We start from the raw sequence: 23299 nt of genomic DNA on the forward strand, positions 1-23299 counted from the left end.
TGCTAGAGAAGAGGTCACGGTCTCTCCTGGTCAGGTACTCACTCCTGCTAGAGAAGAGGTCACGGTCTCTCCTGGTCAGGTACTCACTCCTGCTAGAGAAGAGGTCACGGTCTCTCCTGGTCAGGTACTCACTCCTGCTAGAGAAGAGGTCACTGTCTCTACTGGTCAGGTACTCACTCCTGCTAGAGAAGAGGTCACGGTCTCTCCTGGTCAGGTACTCACTCCTGCTAGAGAAGAGGTCACGGTCTCTCCTGGTCAGGTACTCACTCCTGCTAGAGAAGAGGTCACGGTCTCTTCTGGTCAGGTACTCACTCCTGCTAGAGAAGAGGTCACGGTCTCTCCTGGTCAGGTACTCACTCCTGCTAGAGAAGAGGTCACGGTCTCTCCTGGTCAGGTACTCACTCCTGCTAGAGAAGAGGTCACTGTCTCTACTGGTCAGGTACTCACTCCTGCTAGAAAAGAGGTCACAGCTATGTGTACATGCTACATGAGGGGTACACCAACTATACCCTATACTATACCATAGGCAGAGTGGGTCCAAGAGTCAGTATTTGTCGTTAGATTTTGACTTCTGACTTCATCAATTTCAAGCCAGACAGTACTGTGGGACACCGAGGAACGGAGTGTGTAAGAACGACCATGTTAGAATGTCACCAAGGTCAGCATAGCAATGCATACACGCTGGCTCAAATGTCCATAGACTGTAGCACATGAAAATATGAACGGTCTAGTCTACCAGGCTGAACCACAGTTCTTCGGCAACCAACAGTGCTGTAATACTCACCCCCCCCCCCCCCCCGCCCATATGTAATTTTATCGTGCACGGCTCAGGACCGAGAAATTTGAAACCTGAAAAAAAACTCCAAAAAGACTTCAACCTGGGTTCATAACACACAATGTACTGTTGCAGGTGGAGTAAAACAGCCTGGATTTTTCATGGTTTTCCCTATTCAGTGCCTTTGGGGCAGAACGTGGCCGAAATCTTATTCTTGTTATGGCTTTTTCTTTGGAAAAATGGACTCCAGAAACTTAATTGGAAGAGGATTCCATAGGAGACTGCAGAGCAATTGTCACAAAAGCTCAAAGTTTGACACATTTATGGCCAGAAGCTAGAAGTCCATCTGAAGGGCTGCTCAACGCCCGGCGTTTGCTTGAGTGACTCGACTGGATTTCACTGAGAGTACATCTGAAGGGCTGCTCAACGCCCGGCGTGTACGTGAGTGTGTGTACGTGAGTGACTCGACTGGATTTCAATGAGAGTACATCTGAAGGGCTGCTCAACGCCCGGCGTGTACGTGAGTGACTCGCCTGTATTTTACTGAGAGTACATGATGGACCCAGCAGCAGGCCTGTTCCTATAACGGGTCGGTTTGGGTGTTCTCCCTATAGCGGGTCGGTTTGAGTCGCATATATGGACAGCTCAGAGTGCAGTGCAAGAGGTGCATATCGTATGCCTTATAGACACAAAATAATAGCTAGCTCAGAGTACACAGTGTCATGTACACTCTGTGCTTCAAATAAGCAAAAAAGCAGATGTAGAAGGTCAACTAAATAAAGGAGAACTGAAGATCAGAGGATCAACTAAAGGTTATGGTTACGCAATGCATATAATCTAAACAATAAAATTTAATGCCGTTGCGCTACACGTGCAGTGCAGAATCTACACATGTACAGAGTAAACACGCATGCGTGTATTTAGGAAGGAAATCAAACACCTACTGTTTCGAAACAAGGAGTTACTTCGTTTGGTTTCTGGAAGCCGTGGAAGTTGACCGTCCTTCTCGGTCTCGTGCCTCGATGGATGCCTGGGTTGGTGCGTTCCCGACATGACTACCAGCAAAGGAGCCGACTGGCGAGTCGTCGGTGTCGACAATGTCGTACAAGCGGAAGAAATTCTCTCGACGCAAAGCAGCTACGCTCCCCCTATGCCACTGCGTCACTGAGTCAGTGCCGCTGTGCCGGCTGCTCCGCCTAGGTTTACAGCTTTCTTGTAGTAAACAACGTCTCCTACAGCATGCTCAAATGGAAATTCCTCTGGCGTCCATGCGAGCTCGAGCGGGTATGCTGCTCCTGTCTCTGGTGCTGTCGGCTGTGGCTTTTGCTGGCCTAAAGGAACGTCTTCATCGTCGACCTCATCATCGTCATTTGCTTCATCGGCCAAGTTCAGGTTTCCCTGACACTGGAGAAAGTCCTTCTCGTCTGTGGTCAGATTACAGCGCTCCTGGTCGCGAAACAAGGAAAAGTTTGGCCTCTGGAAATACATCTGGTACGGAGTTTTCCCGTGTAGGCTTCTGTGGACGCGGTTGTTGTAGCTGTAGTAAAACAGCGGCAGACGATCAGGCCAATTTATATCTTCCAACAGGTCACGTCTTAGAAATTGCGCCACTGTCTGGTTGAAGCGCTCTACCCGGCCTTGACTTTGTGGGTGATACGGTCGGCCGTTGATCTTCTGTGTCCGCATCTCGTCCATGAGTGCCGACAAATCACCATTGTTGAATTCTTTCCCGTTGTCCGTTTGGAGAATTCTTGGAGGTCTGTACAAGTACATCGCAGAAAGGATCACGCGGCACACTTCCTTCGCAGTTTTGGCTCTGATGGCACCACCCATCGCAAATCGGCTGTGACAGTCCACAATATTACAGACGTATTGGAAGCCTCGACTCACTGGGAGCTTTTTCAAGTCCATTTGCCAGCGACTGTTCGGGTAAGTGGCCTTTATTGTTCTTCGTACCAAAGTTGTCTTGGGCAAAGGATTCTGTCGGGCACAGTGCTCACATTCGAGTGTTTGGCGCAGCAGTTGCAGGACTGTCTATCGGATGATAGGATAATACGAACACCGTAAGGATTCGTATATCGTCTCGGGTCCCCGATGATCAATACTATGTTCTTCTGCAATCTTGCTGATCAATTCCTCCATTGAGATGCATTTCCTGTGCGCAACGTTTAGCTCGTTTGACTTGTAATAGAGTGCGCCATCCTCGTAGAAGAATCTCTCAATAATTTTCTTGATACGTTGTTCATTAAGACTTCCATAGTTTCCATCTTCTACCAGCTGTTTCATTAGCCTCGCTGCTCCCCACGCTTTGTTCAGAGCTCTTGCCTTGCAAACTAGTATACACTCATCTAGGCCTGCCCAAAACGTTTCTGCATTTCGATCTTTTGTCTTTGATTTTACCCTGCTCGTTTTCCCTACTGCAATTCCACTGCCCTCCGCCTCCATCATGCTCTCCCCCTATTCTTCCATATCCATCTTTGCTTCAGTATAATACATTAATAGTAATAGTAGTCTTGGTATAACCCATCCCTCATCTCTTTCACAAGATCAATAGTTCCTTCCGTTGCCTGTTTTCGTGTGAGTGCGAAATTGAGTCCCGGGGTCATGGGGTCAATGAGGATTTCCTGGTTCTTCCATTTCCGTTATACAAGGTCATGGACCCCTTGCACTCAGAGGACCCAGTCAAGACGTCATGTGTGCACTTGCATGACTTCCTTTTTTGGTCAAACCCGCCCTGCTATAGGGAGCCGACCCGTTATAGGGGCCGACCTGTTATAGGGACCCACATACATCTGAAGGGCTGCTCAACGCCCGGCGTGTACTTGAGTGACTCGACTGGATTTCACTGAGCATGAACTGTAGCTGCTCTCCAAGCATACAAGAATCCTGAGACACCTGTGCTACACGTCGACACTGCACGTGCAGCTACCAGCAGACCTAGCTTAGTTTAGCTGTGGGAAGGCGATTGCAATCAATCAAAACATTAGGCACACGTCCTACCAACAATTATTAGTTCCATAAAGACTCGCAGTATAATTATGCTTACTGAGCTCTTACCGTATGAAACAGTGAGAGGCTGTCGATACTTCAGACTGCCTCTTGTTGATCCATCCTCCCTGCCCTGCTGCTGGTACGCTGAATTCATCCGCAAGGCCAGCAGGAACCACATTCAACTGAAGTGTACTCCACTCCACCATTCCTGCTTCAAGTTAGTTGTCAGCCGAGCTTTTCAAGTGAAATCCTTCAGGCTGTGAAGGGTCATCTCCCTTCCTAGTTTGCCATGGTTTACAGTTTTGCTCTTTTTGTTCCGGTCGTTGCCAAAAGCTGCAACAAAACTCCAGAACTGTCCATCATGTTTGTCACGGATAGCTTGAAGCGAACTGATGTTGAAAACGACGTGTTTGCTCCAACTCGACGTGAGTCTACTGACTACTGTCTAGCTTGCTACATTGTAGACCATTGTAGCAATGTAGGTACCTACAAGTGTAGCCTAGGTACAAAGGTGACGCCGGGTCGAAGCTGTTGCGTGGCGTGACCATGGTGATGCACCGAAAAGTCCTTCGCCAAAAAAGCACCATGAAAAAGGCATGAGCATAGCACTCGTACTCGTAGATCTACTCAGCAGCGCTGCAGCACGGATAAGCTACAACACTCAACAGTACAGTACAAGCTCAGCTAGCTAGCTGCATGCACTGGTGTTGTCATAGCCACTAACATGGTGGCGCTCCTTTTTTTGGGTCAGGAAATAATTTTTGGCTCAGAAGATCGGATCTCTCCCGGATCCCGGCGCGGCCCTGGCCTAGTGCCAGTGCACTAGTGCCTAGTGGTGGCTGGGTGGTCAAGATAGGTGCTTGGGAATTATTATCATGTTCGATTCCTGCTGAAATTTCTTTCTTCTCTCTCTATCCCGCCAAGCGGCATTTATCTCGTGCAAGCTAATTACTAGTAGTAGATCTACTTAGACATTAGGCTGTCCCAGCTTCACTGTCAGTTTCAAGCACAGCTTGCGTGTGGCCATTCTACTTTGGATCACAGTGTCTTTCAAAGCGTACGATGAATGACGAGACCCCAGTACGCTCGTAATCCCTTGCACCTTGAAGAGTGAAGATCTGTCGTTGTAAGCAGCGTGGTCGTGAATCTGGTGTCTAAGCCGCTGAGCAGCTATGAAAGGGAATGTCCAGGTGTGTTGCCTATCGTGAAGACTAAACGGCGATTCACGGCCCAGGTTCAGTGACGGTGCTGGTCGTGTGTAACCATCCACAAGACATCGGGGTCTGCTGTTAGTAGTTGACGAAGTAGTTGTGCAGTGGACATCCGTCGGAGTATCGTACTACGTGTAGCGCCAGGTCATGTTGCTGCTGGTGGTGGACTGGAGTTTTGCCAGAGAAAGAGTTAGTAGTTCACGTTGACCGTGCAGTCATCACATGCTGCAGTGCAGTCACGACGGAGTGTCATAGGACACAGTCGAGGCAATACTATTAGGAACTGATACTGCCCTGTGCCATGCCTGGAGCCTACACACAGGAACTCAAGTGTAGAGATCATGCGAAACTGTTTGCTGAACAGAATAGCTTGGCACACATATCACCAAGAGTAGATAAAAAAGAGTGTGCAACTCGCGGTTGGGTTCTGCTTTTTTTGCACCGAAATTGGCAGAACCATACAAACCTTATGGCGGGCAATTCCTCGAATTCTGCTCCATTTCTTTATCCACATACCAAACATGCATGAAACTTACCAGAAAAAGTACCGAATTCTGCCAATTTTTCTGCCGGCATTATCCGCCAAGGCCTAGTGGTCACCGTCGGAACCCGCCTCGACATCTGTCTGGTTCGGCTGTGCTGGCGGCTGCGGAATGTGCCCTGGTGCCATAAACGGTGTACATGATACAGTACAGTTTCTTTGGTAATGGTGTTTCATTTACTTTTGTATTTTCAGTTCGTTTTCTTTGTATTTAACTCCTCATTGTTTTGTTTTTTTTACCAGGCGTGGGCCATCCCCTGACTTCATAGGTGCCAAACATTTTACGTTTTTCATTTCTATTTTGAGAGTTTAATAAACCGAAAACGGTGCAAATGTTTTTTTTACCAGGCATGGGCCATCCCCTGACTTCATAGGTGCCAAACATTTTACGTTTTTCATTTCTATTTTGAGAGTTTAATAAAAAATATTTACTGCAGGTGCAAATTTCGCGCAAACGGATTCACGTGACCATACAGGACTGTAGAAGTGGACTTTTGGCGGCATATCAGTATTTGACCCGTGTCAACTGTCTTCATGTAAACGCTCACCTCTTTTGTCTGTCGTACAGACTTTCAACCCGGGCTGAAAAGCCGAAGCGCGGGAAAATTCAAATGCAAACAGCTGCATTGTGGAGACGTATTTTTTATCGACAGTCAGGCAGTCAATGCCAATTTTCTCAAGATGAAGAGTAGTCAAAAAAAAGGGAAAAGATGTAACGGAAATGAAAGAATGTAACACAGAAGACGATTCTGAACAAGCAAAAGAAGGTATGGGGAAGAAGAGCGCTGTGGCTGGTGTAGAAAGCATTTCCGCAATTACGAGGCTAAACGGAAGTGTCCAAATTATATGGTTGTTGAGCATCTCCTCCGAGTCGATAAAGGGATAAGAATCAGAGACACAGACACATTTTGTCGAAGCTGCTACTTCAAGCAGCTTATGATGGTTGAAGAGGAAGGCCGTCACACCACAGACCATCAGCTCCGGGTAATGATTGCACGCTTCAAACAATCTGCAGCACCCGAAAACAAACCACAGGACAAAGCAGTTCAATGCCAGGCAGAAGGTGAAGTGCTTGCCGGAGTAGGAGATGAACTGTTACACAATGGAGCAACGCTATTTGTTAAATGGTATGAATACTACACTCATCTATACCAGACACATGACGTTCCCCCGATGAAAACAAGCAAATCTCTGCTGTTACTGATCCAGGAAGAGCTAGGAGCACACATTCAAATTGTACACCCCAAAGCCAAGAAGGGTGGCATCATGCTCATGCGAACCGGCTGTGACACCACCCAAGCTCTGCACCAAGCGCTGTCCAGGGAGCGATCCCGGTGCCTGCACACAGCCCCAGAGGACGAATGCAACCCAAACACACACGATGTAAGTGGGGCGTCCATTGGCACAGCTGCCCGAGTTTGAATTCTTTATTCTCACGATGGCACCATGGCCAATAAGAGATAAATTGATGAGAAGGTGAGATTGTGGGTTAAACAGTTGGAAAGTGATTTACATCACTTTGAACTTTACAAGTATGGGAGAGGGTGAGTTATCCACCAAATTGTCTTAGAGCAGGCAAGTACATACGCTGGACGAGAGTACCAGAGTTCCGAGGAACTAAGGAAGTTGGATTTGCTGTCGGTCTGTCAGACTATCGACACCAACCTATGGTCATGGGTGTGGACAATGTTGTATGGTGACAATTCCAGCTCACCCTCATTCGATCCCCAGGATAAAGCTTCACACACAAAGTACCTGCGCTGCCTGCAAGTAGTGTCGACAGTCCTTCACATAAGTCATCCAGCTTGCACTTACCCGCTTCAGTTGGTGCTTGCAGACGTGTTAGACACATACAGCCAGTCAAGTACACTTGCAGGGATCTTTTCTCAGCTGGGAATAACGGCGGGCCGTGACACCTACAATAGATACAGGATGACAATGGTGGAAATAGCAAAAGAGAATGGCATTCAGAACCTACAGCTAGACAAGCTGAGTGTGGTGTCTGTGGACAATATCGACAAAGAGGCACCCTGGAAACGTATGTATTGCCAGGATGCTAGCAGAGGGTTACATGGCACATCGGTCCAGCATGTGAACCCACTGCCATTGAGTGGTGACATCAGTCCACTTGATGCAAATGCTACAGTCGGAGTTTCACAGCCTGTCTGCCATGTGCCTACCACGACAAGCACTGGCGAGGAAACTGAGACGAAACGGCGTCGAAGTAGAACACTGCATGAACAGCCAGGTTCCAGTCAAACAACGCCAATAAATGAAGTGGGAAATGAAACTGACCAACTGGCCGACATATGTATTTGCGACGAAATCACACTATGGCAGGAAGACACAGAAGGTACTACTAACTTTAGTGGGACTAGGGAATCTGTCAACGAGCAGTCAGGACGACAAGCTACAGCAGATGCACTGTCCGACACACTGCAGAAACAAGTGGACCACACAGAACCAATGGTTGACACAGAAGCAGAAATCACCCAGCCTGTTTGTGCAGAGGCCAGAGAAGAAACCGCAGCTGCATGCGATCTGTGGTATGATCAGACACACGCAACAATGGAACACTTCCTACCCACTGAGAAAGATGAAGAGCTATTCAATACACTGAGAACGGATCTACATGAGATACATACAAGCACGGATGGCAAGAGTGACTTGAGAACTCACTTGAAGGACTGGCAAGATCTCTGCAGCCCAGAGGTGACCAATGTTGTTTACCTCGGTTTGTTGGACAAACCGGCAGACAGCAAAGAGACTATCAAATTGGTATTGGACCAGCTGTATGTTACGTATGGAATAGGCAAACAGTTACAATGGCTTCTGGTTGTGGGTGATGGAAAGACCTATGACTTGTTGCTGAAGTTGCAGAATGAATATGGCAGTGAGCTTGCATGGCTTGTGCCCTTTCCTGGCGACTGGCACACCCTGAAAGCCATACAGCCTTGCCTACTGAAGGTATACTGGGATGCTGGTTTGAAATCGATGGCAAAGGCAATGGGCTACAAGGGTGAAGGACTGACATCTCTAGAACGCTGTTCAAACTTTCGTAAATGCCACGAATTCCTCTTGCTGACGCATGAAGCCATTGGAAGAGAAATCCAGACGGCATATGCAATGGCAAATGGCAACACCAAATCCGGGACTTTTCAGGAAGTAAAGGAATTTGCAGAAAGTCAGGATGATGATCTGTGGCTCTTCTGGCGAAATTTCTACTACCGTGATGCGCCGAGCTATATATGGCCCAATATCTGAGAAAATCGACCTTCGGGGCTGTTTTGGTGAAATTGATTTTTTTATTGCAAATTGATGTCTAGCCTTTGTAGAGTATTGTGACTTCGTTTCACGGCCATCAGACCAATATTGACCATGTAGGAATGCATGTTACAGTCAGGAGTCATGTTAATGAATTGTTCTTTTTTTTACAATTTTGAAAGATCAGTGTGCTTGGAGCCACCAAAAATTGTTTTCATGTGACATCAATAGCCAACTAATATAGTAGAGTGTTTTGACTGTTCAGGTACTTCATTTCCAGCATTCCGTGACTTTATTGAGGTTGTGTAGTTGACACAGCAGCAATAGCAGCATAAGAAGGAAAGGTGATTTATCTGTTCTCCTGGTGATGGACACGCTTGACAGGATAGTCTGCAACAGATTTTGACGGAACACCATGATAACAGCATTCACATAATTATTGTGAAGGAGTCAAACAGAGCAGATGCGTGCAGATTCGCCTTGTTGCACTTTGTAGAGCGGACTGATGGAATTATTTCCAAACATCAATAACAGTTACTAACACAGCCTGGCAAGCGTTTCACACCACCAACTCAAAAGTAACAGAATGTTACTCGAGATTGCCCAGCCTCATGTGCTCCGTGATGGTCTGATTCGCCATTATTAGCTCGAGTATCGAGCTTGCCATCCAAAACATTTTAGGATCATCGTCGCAAAGAAAACTCGCATCATTTCGTGCTATTTTAGCAGGTCTGGCGTGACACTCAGGAAACAGTTCTGCCACCCGCGCAAGGGCGGCCAGCGACCTTGCAAACGGCGTAACCTCAGGAATCCACCTGGTTGTCCTTGCCTGGAGCTGTAGCAGCTATCGCTGAGGCAGACTGTGGTTGGCCTTGATCATACTCATCCAGGCCAAGTCCTCATCATCGTCGCCCCGACAGGTAAGTACCGCGTGTCACTTGCGATCGATTCGCCTGACATGCGCTCTCAGAACTAGAAGCGCTGTTGCTGCTTGACAGGATATCCACAAGGAACGATGCATCACCGTCCATGGGATCGCGGCTGCTGTCCTCTGTGAGCCCAATAACCAACTGACACAAGAATCGCCTTCAATTTTCTTCCGCCGTTGTCGTCTCTGCACTTTGCTTTGACGGAATCGATTTTTTTGCGAACAAATTTGTTTTTAGTGTTTTCAAAAAAAAAAACGCGTAGCCCCGAAGGTCGAAAGTCTCAGATATCGGGCCATATCACTTTGGGTGGCAATTCGGAGTGGCAACTGGGATATGCGGATAATGGCTCTGAAACTCGTGGCACCCATGTTCCATAGCTTGGACAGAACCAACTACCTTCGCCTTGTGCCCCAGCATCTGGCTCACTTGGCTTCAATGCCCAGTACTATCCTGGAGCCTTTACGTCGTGGTGGCTTTTCTGTGAGCTTGACAGGGTCCTATTTCAACTCAGTGGCTTTTGATGAAGCACACGAGATGTGTATAAATAGAGACATGAAAATGGCAATGGTAAAGACAGACTCTGCATACGTGGACCGCATGACATTCTACCTACCACACCGTGTGCACATGCCGAGTTACTTCCAAGAGCAATTACGCTTTGCAGCAGATGAGGACTGGCCTTTTTCAAGTTTCCTTCCAAATTTCGTGGCACTAAAATCTCGAAAAATCACCAAATCAGGGGGGGGGGGGAGCTATCCACGGGTAGAGCCCATCAGTGCAATGCTACGCCAAAGCCATGACAACGATGACATTTGGATCAACTTGGATTCAATTATCGTATGGAACCATTTAGTGTTGAAAGGATCTCACCAGGCACTCGTTAGCTCACTCGCCAGAAACTCGGCTCGTTTGTGCCTCGAGCTCATTTGCACTAACGAGCACCGTATACGTTACAGCATGCACATAACAGTACAGTCAGTGCTTCTAATGAATCGCCGTTCGAGCGAAAGTCATGCTTAGGCTGCGTTTACACGACAACGCACGGCCAGTTTTCCGTTTTCAGTCCCGCATTTCTTTTTTCGTTTTCGTACGTTTACACGATCAAAGCCGATCCGAGGTGGTCTCCGTTTGTACCGTTTTCAAGCGTCTACACGAGAGCAAAGGATCCGCCAAAGTTCGTCATGTGCCAAGTGTTGCCGTGGAAGCACCAATCACACCCAAGTAATGGTTGAAAACAGGCACACGACAACCCACATCACATGACGAAAATTGTAAAAACAATTTTTTGGATTGTCGGATCCGTGTAAACGGCCGAAAACGAAACAAACGTGACGGAAAACGAGGCCAGCACACCGTTTCGACTGTTTACACACCCAAATTTATCCGGCAGAACATTTCCGTTTTCAAATTCTTCCACCTTGGCCAGCGTTTTGGTTTTCTTCCGTTTTGGTGTACAACTTTTACGTTTTGCTCCGCGTACCGTGTAAATGAACCATGGATCCGAAAGGATTTCGTTGCGTTTTCGCCCCCAGCGTTGTCGTGTAAACGCAGCCTTAGTCGGCACTGGAAGTTCAAAGCATATGAATTAAAAAAATATCATCTTTGCCACATCAGTGAAACTAGTTAGTGGAACTGTTCGCTCGTTAGTTATAGATACGCTCGTTTCAACACTAGAACCATTCACGTTTGGGTGGTTTTCCTTCACATCTTCCTCACGCATCCACCGATGGTCACTGACCTGGTCTCTCCTGGTCAGGTACCCACTCCTGCTAGAGAAGAGGTCACGGTCTCTCCTGGTCAGGTACTCACCCCTGCTAGAGAAGAGGTCACGGTCTCTCCTGGTCAGGTACTCACTCCTGCTAGAGAAGAGGTCACGGTCTCTTCTGGTCAGGTACTCACTCCTGCTAGAGAAGAGGTCACGGTCTCTACTGGTCAGGTACTCACTCCTGCTAGAGAAGAGGTCACGGTCTCTCCTGGTCAGGTACTCACTCCTGCTAGAGAAGAGGTCACGGTCTCTCCTGGTCAGGTACTCACTCCTGCTAGAGAAGAGGTCACGGTCTCTTCTGGTCAGGTACTCACTCCTGCTAGAGAAGAGGTCACGGTCTCTCCTGGTCAGGTACTCACTCCTGCTAGAGAAGAGGTCACGGTCTCTCCTGGTCAGGTACTCACTCCTGCTAGAGAAGAGGTCACGGTCTCTCCTGGTCAGGTACTCACTCCTGCTAGAGAAGAGGTCACGGTCTCTCCTGGTCAGGTACTCACTCCTGCTAGAGAAGAGGTCACTGTCTCTACTGGTCAGGTACTCACTCCTGCTAGAGAAGAGGTCACGGTCTCTCCTGGTCAGGTACTCACTCCTGCTAGAGAAGAGGTCACGGTCTCTCCTGGTCAGGTACTCACTCCTGCTAGAGAAGAGGTCACGGTCTCTTCTGGTCAGGTACTCACTCCTGCTAGAGAAGAGGTCACGGTCTCTCCTGGTCAGGTACTCACTCCTGCTAGAGAAGAGGTCACGGTCTCTCCTGGTCAGGTACTCACTCCTGCTAGAGAAGAGGTCACTGTCTCTACTGGTCAGGTACTCACTCCTGCTAGAAAAGAGGTCACAGCTATGTGTACATGCTACATGAGGGGTACACCAACTATACCCTATACTATACCATAGGCAGAGTGGGTCCAAGAGTCAGTATTTGTCGTTAGATTTTGACTTCTGACTTCATCAATTTCAAGCCAGACAGTACTGTGGGACACCGAGGAACGGAGTGTGTAAGAACGACCATGTTAGAATGTCACCAAGGTCAGCATAGCAATGCATACACGCTGGCTCAAATGTCCATAGACTGTAGCACATGAAAATATGAACGGTCTAGTCTACCAGGCTGAACCACAGTTCTTCGGCAACCAACAGTGCTGTAATACTCACCCCCCCCCCCCCCCCGCCCATATGTAATTTTATCGTGCACGGCTCAGGACCGAGAAATTTGAAACCTGAAAAAAAACTCCAAAAAGACTTCAACCTGGGTTCATAACACACAATGTACTGTTGCAGGTGGAGTAAAACAGCCTGGATTTTTCATGGTTTTCCCTATTCAGTGCCTTTGGGGCAGAACGTGGCCGAAATCTTATTCTTGTTATGGCTTTTTCTTTGGAAAAATGGACTCCAGAAACTTAATTGGAAGAGGATTCCATAGGAGACTGCAGAGCAATTGTCACAAAAGCTCAAAGTTTGACACATTTATGGCCAGAAGCTAGAAGTCCATCTGAAGGGCTGCTCAACGCCCGGCGTTTGCTTGAGTGACTCGACTGGATTTCACTGAGAGTACATCTGAAGGGCTGCTCAACGCCCGGCGTGTACGTGAGTGTGTGTACGTGAGTGACTCGACTGGATTTCAATGAGAGTACATCTGAAGGGCTGCTCAACGCCCGGCGTGTACGTGAGTGACTCGCCTGTATTTTACTGAGAGTACATGATGGACCCAGCAGCAGGCCTGTTCCTATAACGGGTCGGTTTGGGTGTTCTCCCTATAGCGGGTCGGTTTGAGTCGCATATATGGACAGCTCAGAGTGCAGTGCAAGAGGTGCATATCGTATGCCTTATAGACACAAAATAATAGCTAGCTCAGAGTACACAGTGTCATGTACACTCTGTGCTTCAAATAAGCAAAAAAGCAGATGTAGAAGGTCAACTAAATAAAGGAGAACTGAAGATCAGAGGATCAACTAAAGGTTATGGTTACGCAATGCATATAATCTAAACAATAAAATTTAATGCCGTTGCGCTACACGTGCAGTGCAGAATCTACACATGTACAGAGTAAACACGCATGCGTGTATTTAGGAAGGAAATCAAACACCTACTGTTTCGAAACAAGGAGTTACTTCGTTTGGTTTCTGGAAGCCGTGGAAGTTGACCGTCCTTCTCGGTCTCGTGCCTCGATGGATGCCTGGGTTGGTGCGTTCCCGACATGACTACCAGCAAAGGAGCCGACTGGCGAGTCGTCGGTGTCGACAATGTCGTACAAGCGGAAGAAATTCTCTCGACGCAAAGCAGCTACGCTCCCCCTATGCCACTGCGTCACTGAGTCAGTGCCGCTGTGCCGGCTGCTCCGCCTAGGTTTACAGCTTTCTTGTAGTAAACAACGTCTCCTACAGCATGCTCAAATGGAAATTCCTCTGGCGTCCATGCGAGCTCGAGCGGGTATGCTGCTCCTGTCTCTGGTGCTGTCGGCTGTGGCTTTTGCTGGCCTAAAGGAACGTCTTCATCGTCGACCTCATCATCGTCATTTGCTTCATCGGCCAAGTTCAGGTTTCCCTGACACTGGAGAAAGTCCTTCTCGTCTGTGGTCAGATTACAGCGCTCCTGGTCGCGAAACAAGGAAAAGTTTGGCCTCTGGAAATACATCTGGTACGGAGTTTTCCCGTGTAGGCTTCTGTGGACGCGGTTGTTGTAGCTGTAGTAAAACAGCGGCAGACGATCAGGCCAATTTATATCTTCCAACAGGTCACGTCTTAGAAATTGCGCCACTGTCTGGTTGAAGCGCTCTACCCGGCCTTGACTTTGTGGGTGATACGGTCGGCCGTTGATCTTCTGTGTCCGCATCTCGTCCATGAGTGCCGACAAATCACCATTGTTGAATTCTTTCCCGTTGTCCGTTTGGAGAATTCTTGGAGGTCTGTACAAGTACATCGCAGAAAGGATCACGCGGCACACTTCCTTCGCAGTTTTGGCTCTGATGGCACCACCCATCGCAAATCGGCTGTGACAGTCCACAATATTACAGACGTATTGGAAGCCTCGACTCACTGGGAGCTTTTTCAAGTCCATTTGCCAGCGACTGTTCGGGTAAGTGGCCTTTATTGTTCTTCGTACCAAAGTTGTCTTGGGCAAAGGATTCTGTCGGGCACAGTGCTCACATTCGAGTGTTTGGCGCAGCAGTTGCAGGACTGTCTATCGGATGATAGGATAATACGAACACCGTAAGGATTCGTATATCGTCTCGGGTCCCCGATGATCAATACTATGTTCTTCTGCAATCTTGCTGATCAATTCCTCCATTGAGATGCATTTCCTGTGCGCAACGTTTAGCTCGTTTGACTTGTAATAGAGTGCGCCATCCTCGTAGAAGAATCTCTCAATAATTTTCTTGATACGTTGTTCATTAAGACTTCCATAGTTTCCATCTTCTACCAGCTGTTTCATTAGCCTCGCTGCTCCCCACGCTTTGTTCAGAGCTCTTGCCTTGCAAACTAGTATACACTCATCTAGGCCTGCCCAAAACGTTTCTGCATTTCGATCTTTTGTCTTTGATTTTACCCTGCTCGTTTTCCCTACTGCAATTCCACTGCCCTCCGCCTCCATCATGCTCTCCCCCTATTCTTCCATATCCATCTTTGCTTCAGTATAATACATTAATAGTAATAGTAGTCTTGGTATAACCCATCCCTCATCTCTTTCACAAGATCAATAGTTCCTTCCGTTGCCTGTTTTCGTGTGAGTGCGAAATTGAGTCCCGGGGTCATGGGGTCAATGAGGATTTCCTGGTTCTTCCATTTCCGTTATACAAGGTCATGGACCCCTTGCACTCAGAGGACCCAGTCAAGACGTCATGTGTGCACTTGCATGACTTCCTTTTTTGGTCAAACCCGCCCTGCTATAGGGAGCCGACCCGTTATAGGGGCCGACCTGTTATAGGGACCCACATACATCTGAAGGGCTGCTCAACGCCCGGCGTGTACTTGAGTGACTCGACTGGATTTCACTGAGCATGAACTGTAGCTGCTCTCCAAGCATACAAGAATCCTGAGACACCTGTGCTACACGTCGACACTGCACGTGCAGCTACCAGCAGACCTAGCTTAGTTTAGCTGTGGGAAGGCGATTGCAATCAATCAAAACATTAGGCACACGTCCTACCAACAATTATTAGTTCCATAAAGACTCGCAGTATAATTATGCTTACTGAGCTCTTACCGTATGAAACAGTGAGAGGCTGTCGATACTTCAGACTGCCTCTTGTTGATCCATCCTCCCTGCCCTGCTGCTGGTACGCTGAATTCATCCGCAAGGCCAGCAGGAACCACATTCAACTGAAGTGTACTCCACTCCACCATTCCTGCTTCAAGTTAGTTGTCAGCCGAGCTTTTCAAGTGAAATCCTTCAGGCTGTGAAGGGTCATCTCCCTTCCTAGTTTGCCATGGTTTACAGTTTTGCTCTTTTTGTTCCGGTCGTTGCCAAAAGCTGCAACAAAACTCCAGAACTGTCCATCATGTTTGTCACGGATAGCTTGAAGCGAACTGATGTTGAAAACGACGTGTATGCTCCAACTCGACGTGAGTCTACTGACTACTGTCTAGCTTGCTACATTGTAGACCATTGTAGCAATGTAGGTACCTACAAGTGTAGCCTACAGTCCATTCAGAAAAAAATGAACTTCTAGCTTTTGGCCATAAATGGGTCAAACGTTGAGTTTTTTTAGAATTTTTTTCTGCAATCCCATATGGAATCCTCTTCCAATTATGTTTCTGAAGTTTTTTTGTCCAAAAAGCAAGCCATAGCAAGAATAGGATTTCGGCCAGGTTTTGCCCCAAAAGCACTGAATTGGGAAAAACCATCAAAATCCAGGCCGTTTGACCCCGCCTGCAACAGTGCATTCTGCGGTTCGAACCCCAGTTCAGGCACCCTTTTTGGACCCTTTTTCAAATTTCAAAGTTCGCAGCACTGCACTGTGTACGATGAAATCACGAAAAATCGCCAAATACGGGAGCTCGCCAGAGCCAGGACCCATCTTTTTATGAATGGACTGTAGGTACAAAGGTGACGCCGGGTCGAAGCTGTTGCGTGGCGTGACCATGGTGATGCACCGAAAAGTCCTTCGCCAAAAAAGCACCATGAAAAAGGCATGAGCATAGCACTCGTACTCGTAGATCTACTCAGCAGCGCTGCAGCACGGATAAGCTACAACACTCAACAGTACAGTACAAGCTCAGCTAGCTAGCTGCATGCACTGGTGTTGTCATAGCCACTAACATGGTGGCGCTCCTTTTTTTTGGGTCAGGAAATAATTTTTGGCTCAGAAGATCGGATCTCTCCCGGATCCCGGCGCGGCCCTGGCCTAGTGCCAGTGCACTAGTGCCTAGTGGTGGCTGGGTGGTCAAGATAGGTGCTTGGGAATTATTATCATGTTCGATTCCTGCTGAAATTTCTTTCTTCTCTCTCTATCCCGCCAAGCGGCATTTATCTCGTGTTACTAGTAGTAGATCTACTTAGACATTAGGCTGTCCCAGCTTCACTGTCAGTTTCAAGCACAGCTTGCGTGTGGCCATTCTACTTTGGATCACAGTGTCTTTCAAAGCGTACGATGAATGACGAGACCCCAGTACGCTCGTAATCCCTTGCACCTTGAAGAGTGAAGATCTGTCGTTGTAAGCAGCGTGGTCGTGAATCTGGTGTCTAAGCCGCTGAGCAGCTATGAAAGGGAATGTCCAGGTGTGTTGCCTATCGTGAAGACTAAACGGCGATTCACGGCCCAGGTTCAGTGACGGTGCTGGTCGTGTGTAACCATCCACAAGACATCGGGGTCTGCTGTTAGTAGTTGACGAAGTAGTTGTGCAGTGGACATCCGTCGGAGTATCGTACTACGTGTAGCGCCAGGTCATGTTGCTGCTGGTGGTGGACTGGAGTTTTGCCAGAGAAAGAGTTAGTAGTTCACGTTGACCGTGCAGTCATCACATGCTGCAGTGCAGTCACGACGGAGTGTCATAGGACACAGTCGAGGCAATACTATTAGGAACTGATACTGCCCTGTGCCATGCCTGGAGCCTACACACAGGAACTCAAGTGTAGAGATCATGCGAAACTGTTTGCTGAACAGAATAGCTTGGCACACATATCACCAAGAGTAGATAAACAAGAGTGTGCAACTCGCGGTTGGGTAGGCCCACGGCGGAATTTTTTGCGAGTCTTTCGGAAAGTTGACCCTCGTGGTCTTGGCCGGCTTTACACTACAAGGTCGGTGCCCGGCACGTGCTCTCACACTGCTCTGCGGCAAAATGCGCGTTCTTCTGAAAAAAGGTGACGTCAACAAAAAAGCGGGGGTATCTGAAGATTGTGCAGGAGAGATCCGGAGTTGCACACTCTTGTTTATCTACTCTTGATATCACCAAGAGTACATGATCCCCAGTACATAACATAATTCTACTCTTGATGTTACATGTATGTGAGCTGCTGGTGTCGTCTCACGTAGTCCCGTGGCGAGCGTGGACCATGCGTTTGTTTTCACCGCCTTGTGAGCCAACGTGGCCATACGTGCACGAGTACAGCATAACTGCTGCGTCTGGTTGAAGCACTTGTTCACGAGTTGTCTCACTTCCCTAGTCACTGTATCACCGTCTTTCATTATTATTTTCTAGCTGTAGGTACGTGAATAATTATTATAGTAAAAACTCACATTGCAACCACTGGACTTGCCACTGGACTTGCCACTGGACTTGCCACTGGACTTGCCACCGGACTTGCCACCGGACTTGCCACCGGACTTGCCACCGGACTTGCCACCGGACTTGCCACTGGACTTGCCACTGGACTTGCCACCGGACTTGCCACTGGACTTGCCACTGGACTTGCCACTGGACTTGCCACTGGACTTGCCACTGGACTTGCCACTGGACTTGCCACTGGACTTGCCACTGGACTTGCCACCGGACTTGCCACCGGACTTGCCACCGGACTTGCCACCGGACTTGCCACCGGACTTGCCACTGGACTTGCCACTGGACTTGCCACTGGACTTGCCACTGGAGCCCGGACCGTTCGTCCAGTGCTTGGAACATGCGTCCCCGGTTGGTAATCGTGAACGAGAGTCAGGTTTAGGAAACACGCAACCTGCACCTGCCCAGTCGCTACTCTTTGTTAGTCGTGAGTATATTGTGTGAACATGCAGCCAGTCATATTGCCACAATGATTAGGTGTCTTGTGTGGTGAAGTCTCCCGGCGGGGAGTATGACTCAACGCCTGCTATTCAACAGTGCAGTGAAGTCTGAATGCAATGCATGGGGCACTGGACCATTGGACTGCAAACACGTCCATCCACCCGATGACCGGCGTGTGCAGAACACAGCATATGTGTCTACTTGGTCGCAATCTGCTATCGTCTGCGGCTCCGGCATTCATCTTGGAAGCTGTATTGGCTGGTATTGTAACAATGCATGATGTTGAACACCGGGTTGCTCATGACTGTGCTCAGTTTAATTAGGTACAGAGCTAGTACATAGTACTCCCTCTAAATACATACCGTCCTGTTGTCATCTACTCCCATTCACTACCTACATGTATTCCTCGACTCAAGAAGTCACGTCCACAACCTGCAATACTGTAAAACTGGAAAGTCTAACGAGTCGCAATGTCTAGCGTTTTAATTACCAATTTTTACCTTATTTGAAGAAACGTTATCGTGAACCCGGTTTGACATGTCTGTGTAAAGATGTGCAAACAGCCATGCATGTTCTTTCCGTCTTACAAACATCGTTACACTTTCTGCACGGTATCATGCCAAAATTACCAAAAAAGGTTAATTTTGTTTTGAGACTTTACTTCTACCTGCAAACCCCAGAAACGGTCCTTCACTGTGATTCAAATTCAAATTTTCATTAAACTTTCCAGTTTTACAGTACACAAAAGATATAATTTGGAAATCTTATGACAGCTTTGCAACAAATCATGCACTGCGCCTTGCTAGCGCTGAAGCAGGCAAGAAAGAGAAAGGGCAATGCACCGAATAGAAGAAACAGCAACTTCCCTCGTAGTATCATAGTCACAGCAGATCAATACAAAGTCAATCACTAAAAAGAAAAGAAAAAAGGAGTGCTGCTCGAGGCGAAAGGGAACCGAAACTGGGGACTGGTCAAAATTGGCCACAAAACATAGTGTGAGTACATACCATACAGTTATGTATATTTTAAAGGAAGCATACAGCTTGCTAAACTAGCTAAGGCAACTTGCCACCAAGAACCTAGGGATACTATCTCTACAAGTGTGAAGGAAAAAAAACCGAAAGAGCTAAATAAAAACATAGGGCACGCAATCACATGCTGCGACGCTCAAATATTCACAACAAAATTAGGGAGGATTGCAAGCAGCAAACACAGAGTGGACAGGAAAGCATTGTGAAAGGGTGTTGGTAAGCAGGTGTGTGTATGTGTGGGCGCACGTGTATGTGTTAGTGCACGTGTATGTGAGTGCGAACACATGCGCGCGCGCGTGTGTGTGTGTGTGTGTGTGTGTGTGTGAGCGGGAACGCATGTGTATGTGATCGAGTGGCAGTGGGTGTACATACGATGGTGAGCATGCATGGGAGCGCATGTGTGGGTGTGCATGCGTGGATGTGGATGTACATGCGTGGATATGCATGTGTGGATGTGCATGTGTGGATGTGCATGCGTGGATGTGCATGCATGGGAGCGCATGTGTGGGTGTGCATGCGTGGATGTGGATGTGCATGCGTGGATGTGGATATGCATGTGTGGATGTGCATGCGTGGATGTGCATGCATGGGTGTGCATGTGTGGGTGTGCATGCATGGGAGCGCATGCGTGGATGGGCATGCATGGGAGCGCATGTGTGGGTGTGCATGCGTGGATGTGGATGTACATGTGTGGATGTGCATGTGTGGATGTGCATGCGTGGATTTTTATTTTCATTTTTTTTATATTTTTTTTACGAAGTCCACTATGCTGTGCATGCGTGGATGTGCCTGTGTGGGTGTGCATGTGTGGTTGTGCGTGCGTGTGTGGGCCGATAGTGACAGACACACCTGAGCGCGTCAGCTGGAAGAACCGTGGCATAGTTTCAGATAGGCTTGCCCGGGGCTCTGGAGTACAGGAAGATGGAGAGGAAGAGAGAAAAAAACAGGGAAAGACAGACACAATGATGAAGCAGGAGTAGTTGCTCACGGCCAACAAAGGCCGAAGACGATAACATTGAGAGAGAGAAAGAGATAGAGATATAGAGAGAGAGAGACATAGAGAGACAGAGAGAGAGAGAGAGAGAGAGAGAGAGAGAGAGAGAGAGAGAGAGAGAGAGAGAGAGAGAGAGAGAGAGAGAGAGAGAGAGAGAGAGAGAGAGAGAGAGAGAGAGAGAGAGAGAGAGAGAGAGAGAGAGAGAGAGAGAGAGAGAGAGAGAGAGAGAGAGAGAGAGAAAGAGAGAGAGAGAGAGAGAGAGAGAGAGAGAGAGAGAGAAAGAGAGAGAGAGAGAGAGAGAGAGAGAGAGAGAGAGAGAGAGAGAGAGAGAGAGAGAGAGAGAGAGAGAGAGAGAGAGACAAAGAGACAAAGAGACAGAGAGACAGAGAGAGACAGAGAGACAGACAGAGAGACTGAGAGATACAGAGAGATACAGAGAGAGACAGAGAGAGACAGAGAGAGACAGAGAGAGAGAGAGAGAGAGAGAGAGAGAGAGAGAGAGAGAGAGAGAGAGAGAGAGAGAGAGAGAGAGAGAGAGAGAGAGAGAGAGAGAGAGAGAGAGAGAGAGAGAGAGAGAGAGAGAGAGACAGAGAGACAGAGAGACAGACAAAGAGACAGAGAGACAGAGAGACAGAGAGACAGAGAGACAGACAGAGAGACTGAGAGACAGAGAGATACAGAGAGAGACAGAGAGAGAGAGATAGAGAGAGAGTGTGTGTGTGAGAGAGAGAGAGAGAGAGAGAGAGAGAAAGTGGACAGTGCATTGAAGGAAACAGTTGGAAAGCATCATCCTATGTCGTCCACATGTATCAAAGGAGACGATACCGTCTGTTTGTGGTGCGACGTTAAATAAACTTCTACAACAGCAACATCAGACACAGGTTGCACTTGTTTCAAAGTCATTGCACCCTGTTTTGGTTCCAGTACGTTTGTTTGATACATTCGGCTGTGTTCGCGCAATGCCGATTCCGGCTGCGGAATGAATGGAGCAGAATCGTTGTCGGCGATTCCAAACAAAAAGTGGAATGAGTTCTCATTCCGAGCGGAATGACAATGCGCTTCGGCCACTGTGGCCTTTGCCGCAGTTGCATACCTCCGCCAACAAACTTTAAACTCGATTCTCGCCATACGCAATGTTGCCGGACATTGTATAGGGTATAGGGCGGCACTGCAAGCTCGGCATAGTTACTTGTTGGTGGTATTTTGACCCTTGGCTGCCTGAGAAAGTGTTCGTCCAGGATAAGAACTGGAAAGATGGCCTCGCACCTCTCCTCCTCATCGTCAAGCAGGGCCTCTAGAATCACAGCGAGACTAGCCAGAACTCATTGTCGAGCCCCACAATCCACAGCACATAATCTTCCAAACAGTTACTGAGCCTGCCACTAGGCTTCTGCTCACTGCAGTGCCTAATTTCTGTCAAATAAAAAAAGAGCCTCAGTTACGTGTAGAACTAGAGATGTTTCTGTGTCTGAGACGAGGTGTCGAAAAGTCATGATGAAGTAGTGGACAAACGCCATGTATAGGCACCCTAGTCACGGGTGCTCGTAGATCTACGCCGCGTTTGACCGCACCATCATCTGGACTGTTGTAAGGGGCATGCAGAAATGTACGCAAGCAAAAAAGTAAGTACCGCTAGCCTTGGCAAGGCTGCAAGGCTACAAAACAACAGGTGAAGCTGGTATACAAACAAAACATCCAACCATCATTTCCAGAGTTGCACAAAACGCCAGATTCACTAGCCAACGCGGGCGGGTTTGTTTGCTACCCTCATTCCGATTCCGCGATGGGTACCGACCGCATTTCATGCCCATTCGGGGAATGACCGAACAAATGCAACCTTAAACTTTCCATGTATAAGTAGTGCTGGGTTGTAGGAAGTGGACTTACATAACTACGTCAGCAGTTCAATCTCCCCGGAAGAAGATACTTCTTCAATTGAGTATACATGGGATTTCGTTGCGGGTGCAACAACTACACATGGTCGTGCCACCTTGCATTTAGTCGTTGACCTTTGCGGTACCCGTTGGCTGACTGCAATTGTTGTTGTGGTTGTGTCTGGCTGGGCTGCAGCCTGTTGGTCATCACCACCTTCCTCCTCGGTGGTGTTGGGGGGCAAGATGTCCACGGGGACAGTGGCAGGAGAGTCCACAGGCAGTGTCCTGTTGAAGTGGAATTGATGACATCAATAAGTTCGATGTACTTGCACTTTTAAGTGCAAGTACATCGAAAAGAATGAACTGTAATTCTGACGCTCGTCATATAAAACCATTCTGCTCTATCATTTATTCTATGTAACTTCTACTCGCCATGGGTTTTGAGCCCACATGGATCCTTTTCTCCATGTTCTCGTTTCATTGTTTTGTGCAGCTATGTTTGGGAGATTGTGGTAATGAGCATGCCATCAGTGTTGTACTGACCAGATAAACTTCGTGTCTTTTCATTACTTTCTTGCCAGTGCTTCTTTTCTATTCTGCTATAGGCTGTCGAAGTGCCTACGTCACGCTGCCTGAAAACTCGTAGTCACATGTAGTTACAAGCCCAAGTGGTAACAAACAAAAGTCGCGTCACCTGCACTAGTCGTGTTTCCAAAGGTCACAGCATCACTTTGACTGGGGCGCGCTGGTGCAGATCGCGACTTCAAAAATTG

General features: G+C 48.0%; 1 protein-coding gene and 1 long non-coding RNA gene across 4 annotated transcripts in view; both read right to left on the reverse strand.

Annotated features, from left to right (window-relative positions):
• The window catches only part of LOC135811972 (transcription initiation factor TFIID subunit 12-like), a 204636-nt gene that overhangs the window by 144553 nt on the left and 36784 nt on the right, over positions 1–23299 (reverse strand). For 2 of the 3 annotated variants that reach the window (XM_065325250.1, XM_065325248.1), the window contains exons 12-13: positions 22540–22811; positions 19460–20564 (exon numbers count right to left, since the gene is read on the reverse strand). The exons of the other annotated variant lie outside the window; for it this stretch is intronic. In XM_065325250.1, the coding sequence (XP_065181322.1) occupies positions 22544–22811 (268 nt within the window). In that variant the 3' untranslated portion in view covers positions 19460–20564; positions 22540–22543. Of the gene's footprint in view, positions 1–19459; positions 20565–22539; positions 22812–23299 lie in introns of those variants that run through there. 3 annotated transcript variants of the gene reach the window in all.
• LOC135812666 (uncharacterized) lies at positions 6262–7952 on the reverse strand. The gene is made up of 3 exons (XR_010552911.1): positions 7883–7952; positions 7334–7434; positions 6262–6527 (listed from the first exon to the last, which is right to left on the reverse strand). It is a non-coding gene; the product is annotated as an uncharacterized LOC135812666 (long non-coding RNA).

This window comes from Sycon ciliatum, chromosome 3 (genome assembly GCF_964019385.1).
Source record: "Sycon ciliatum chromosome 3, ocSycCili1.1, whole genome shotgun sequence".
NCBI lineage: Eukaryota > Metazoa > Porifera > Calcarea > Leucosolenida > Sycettidae > Sycon > Sycon ciliatum.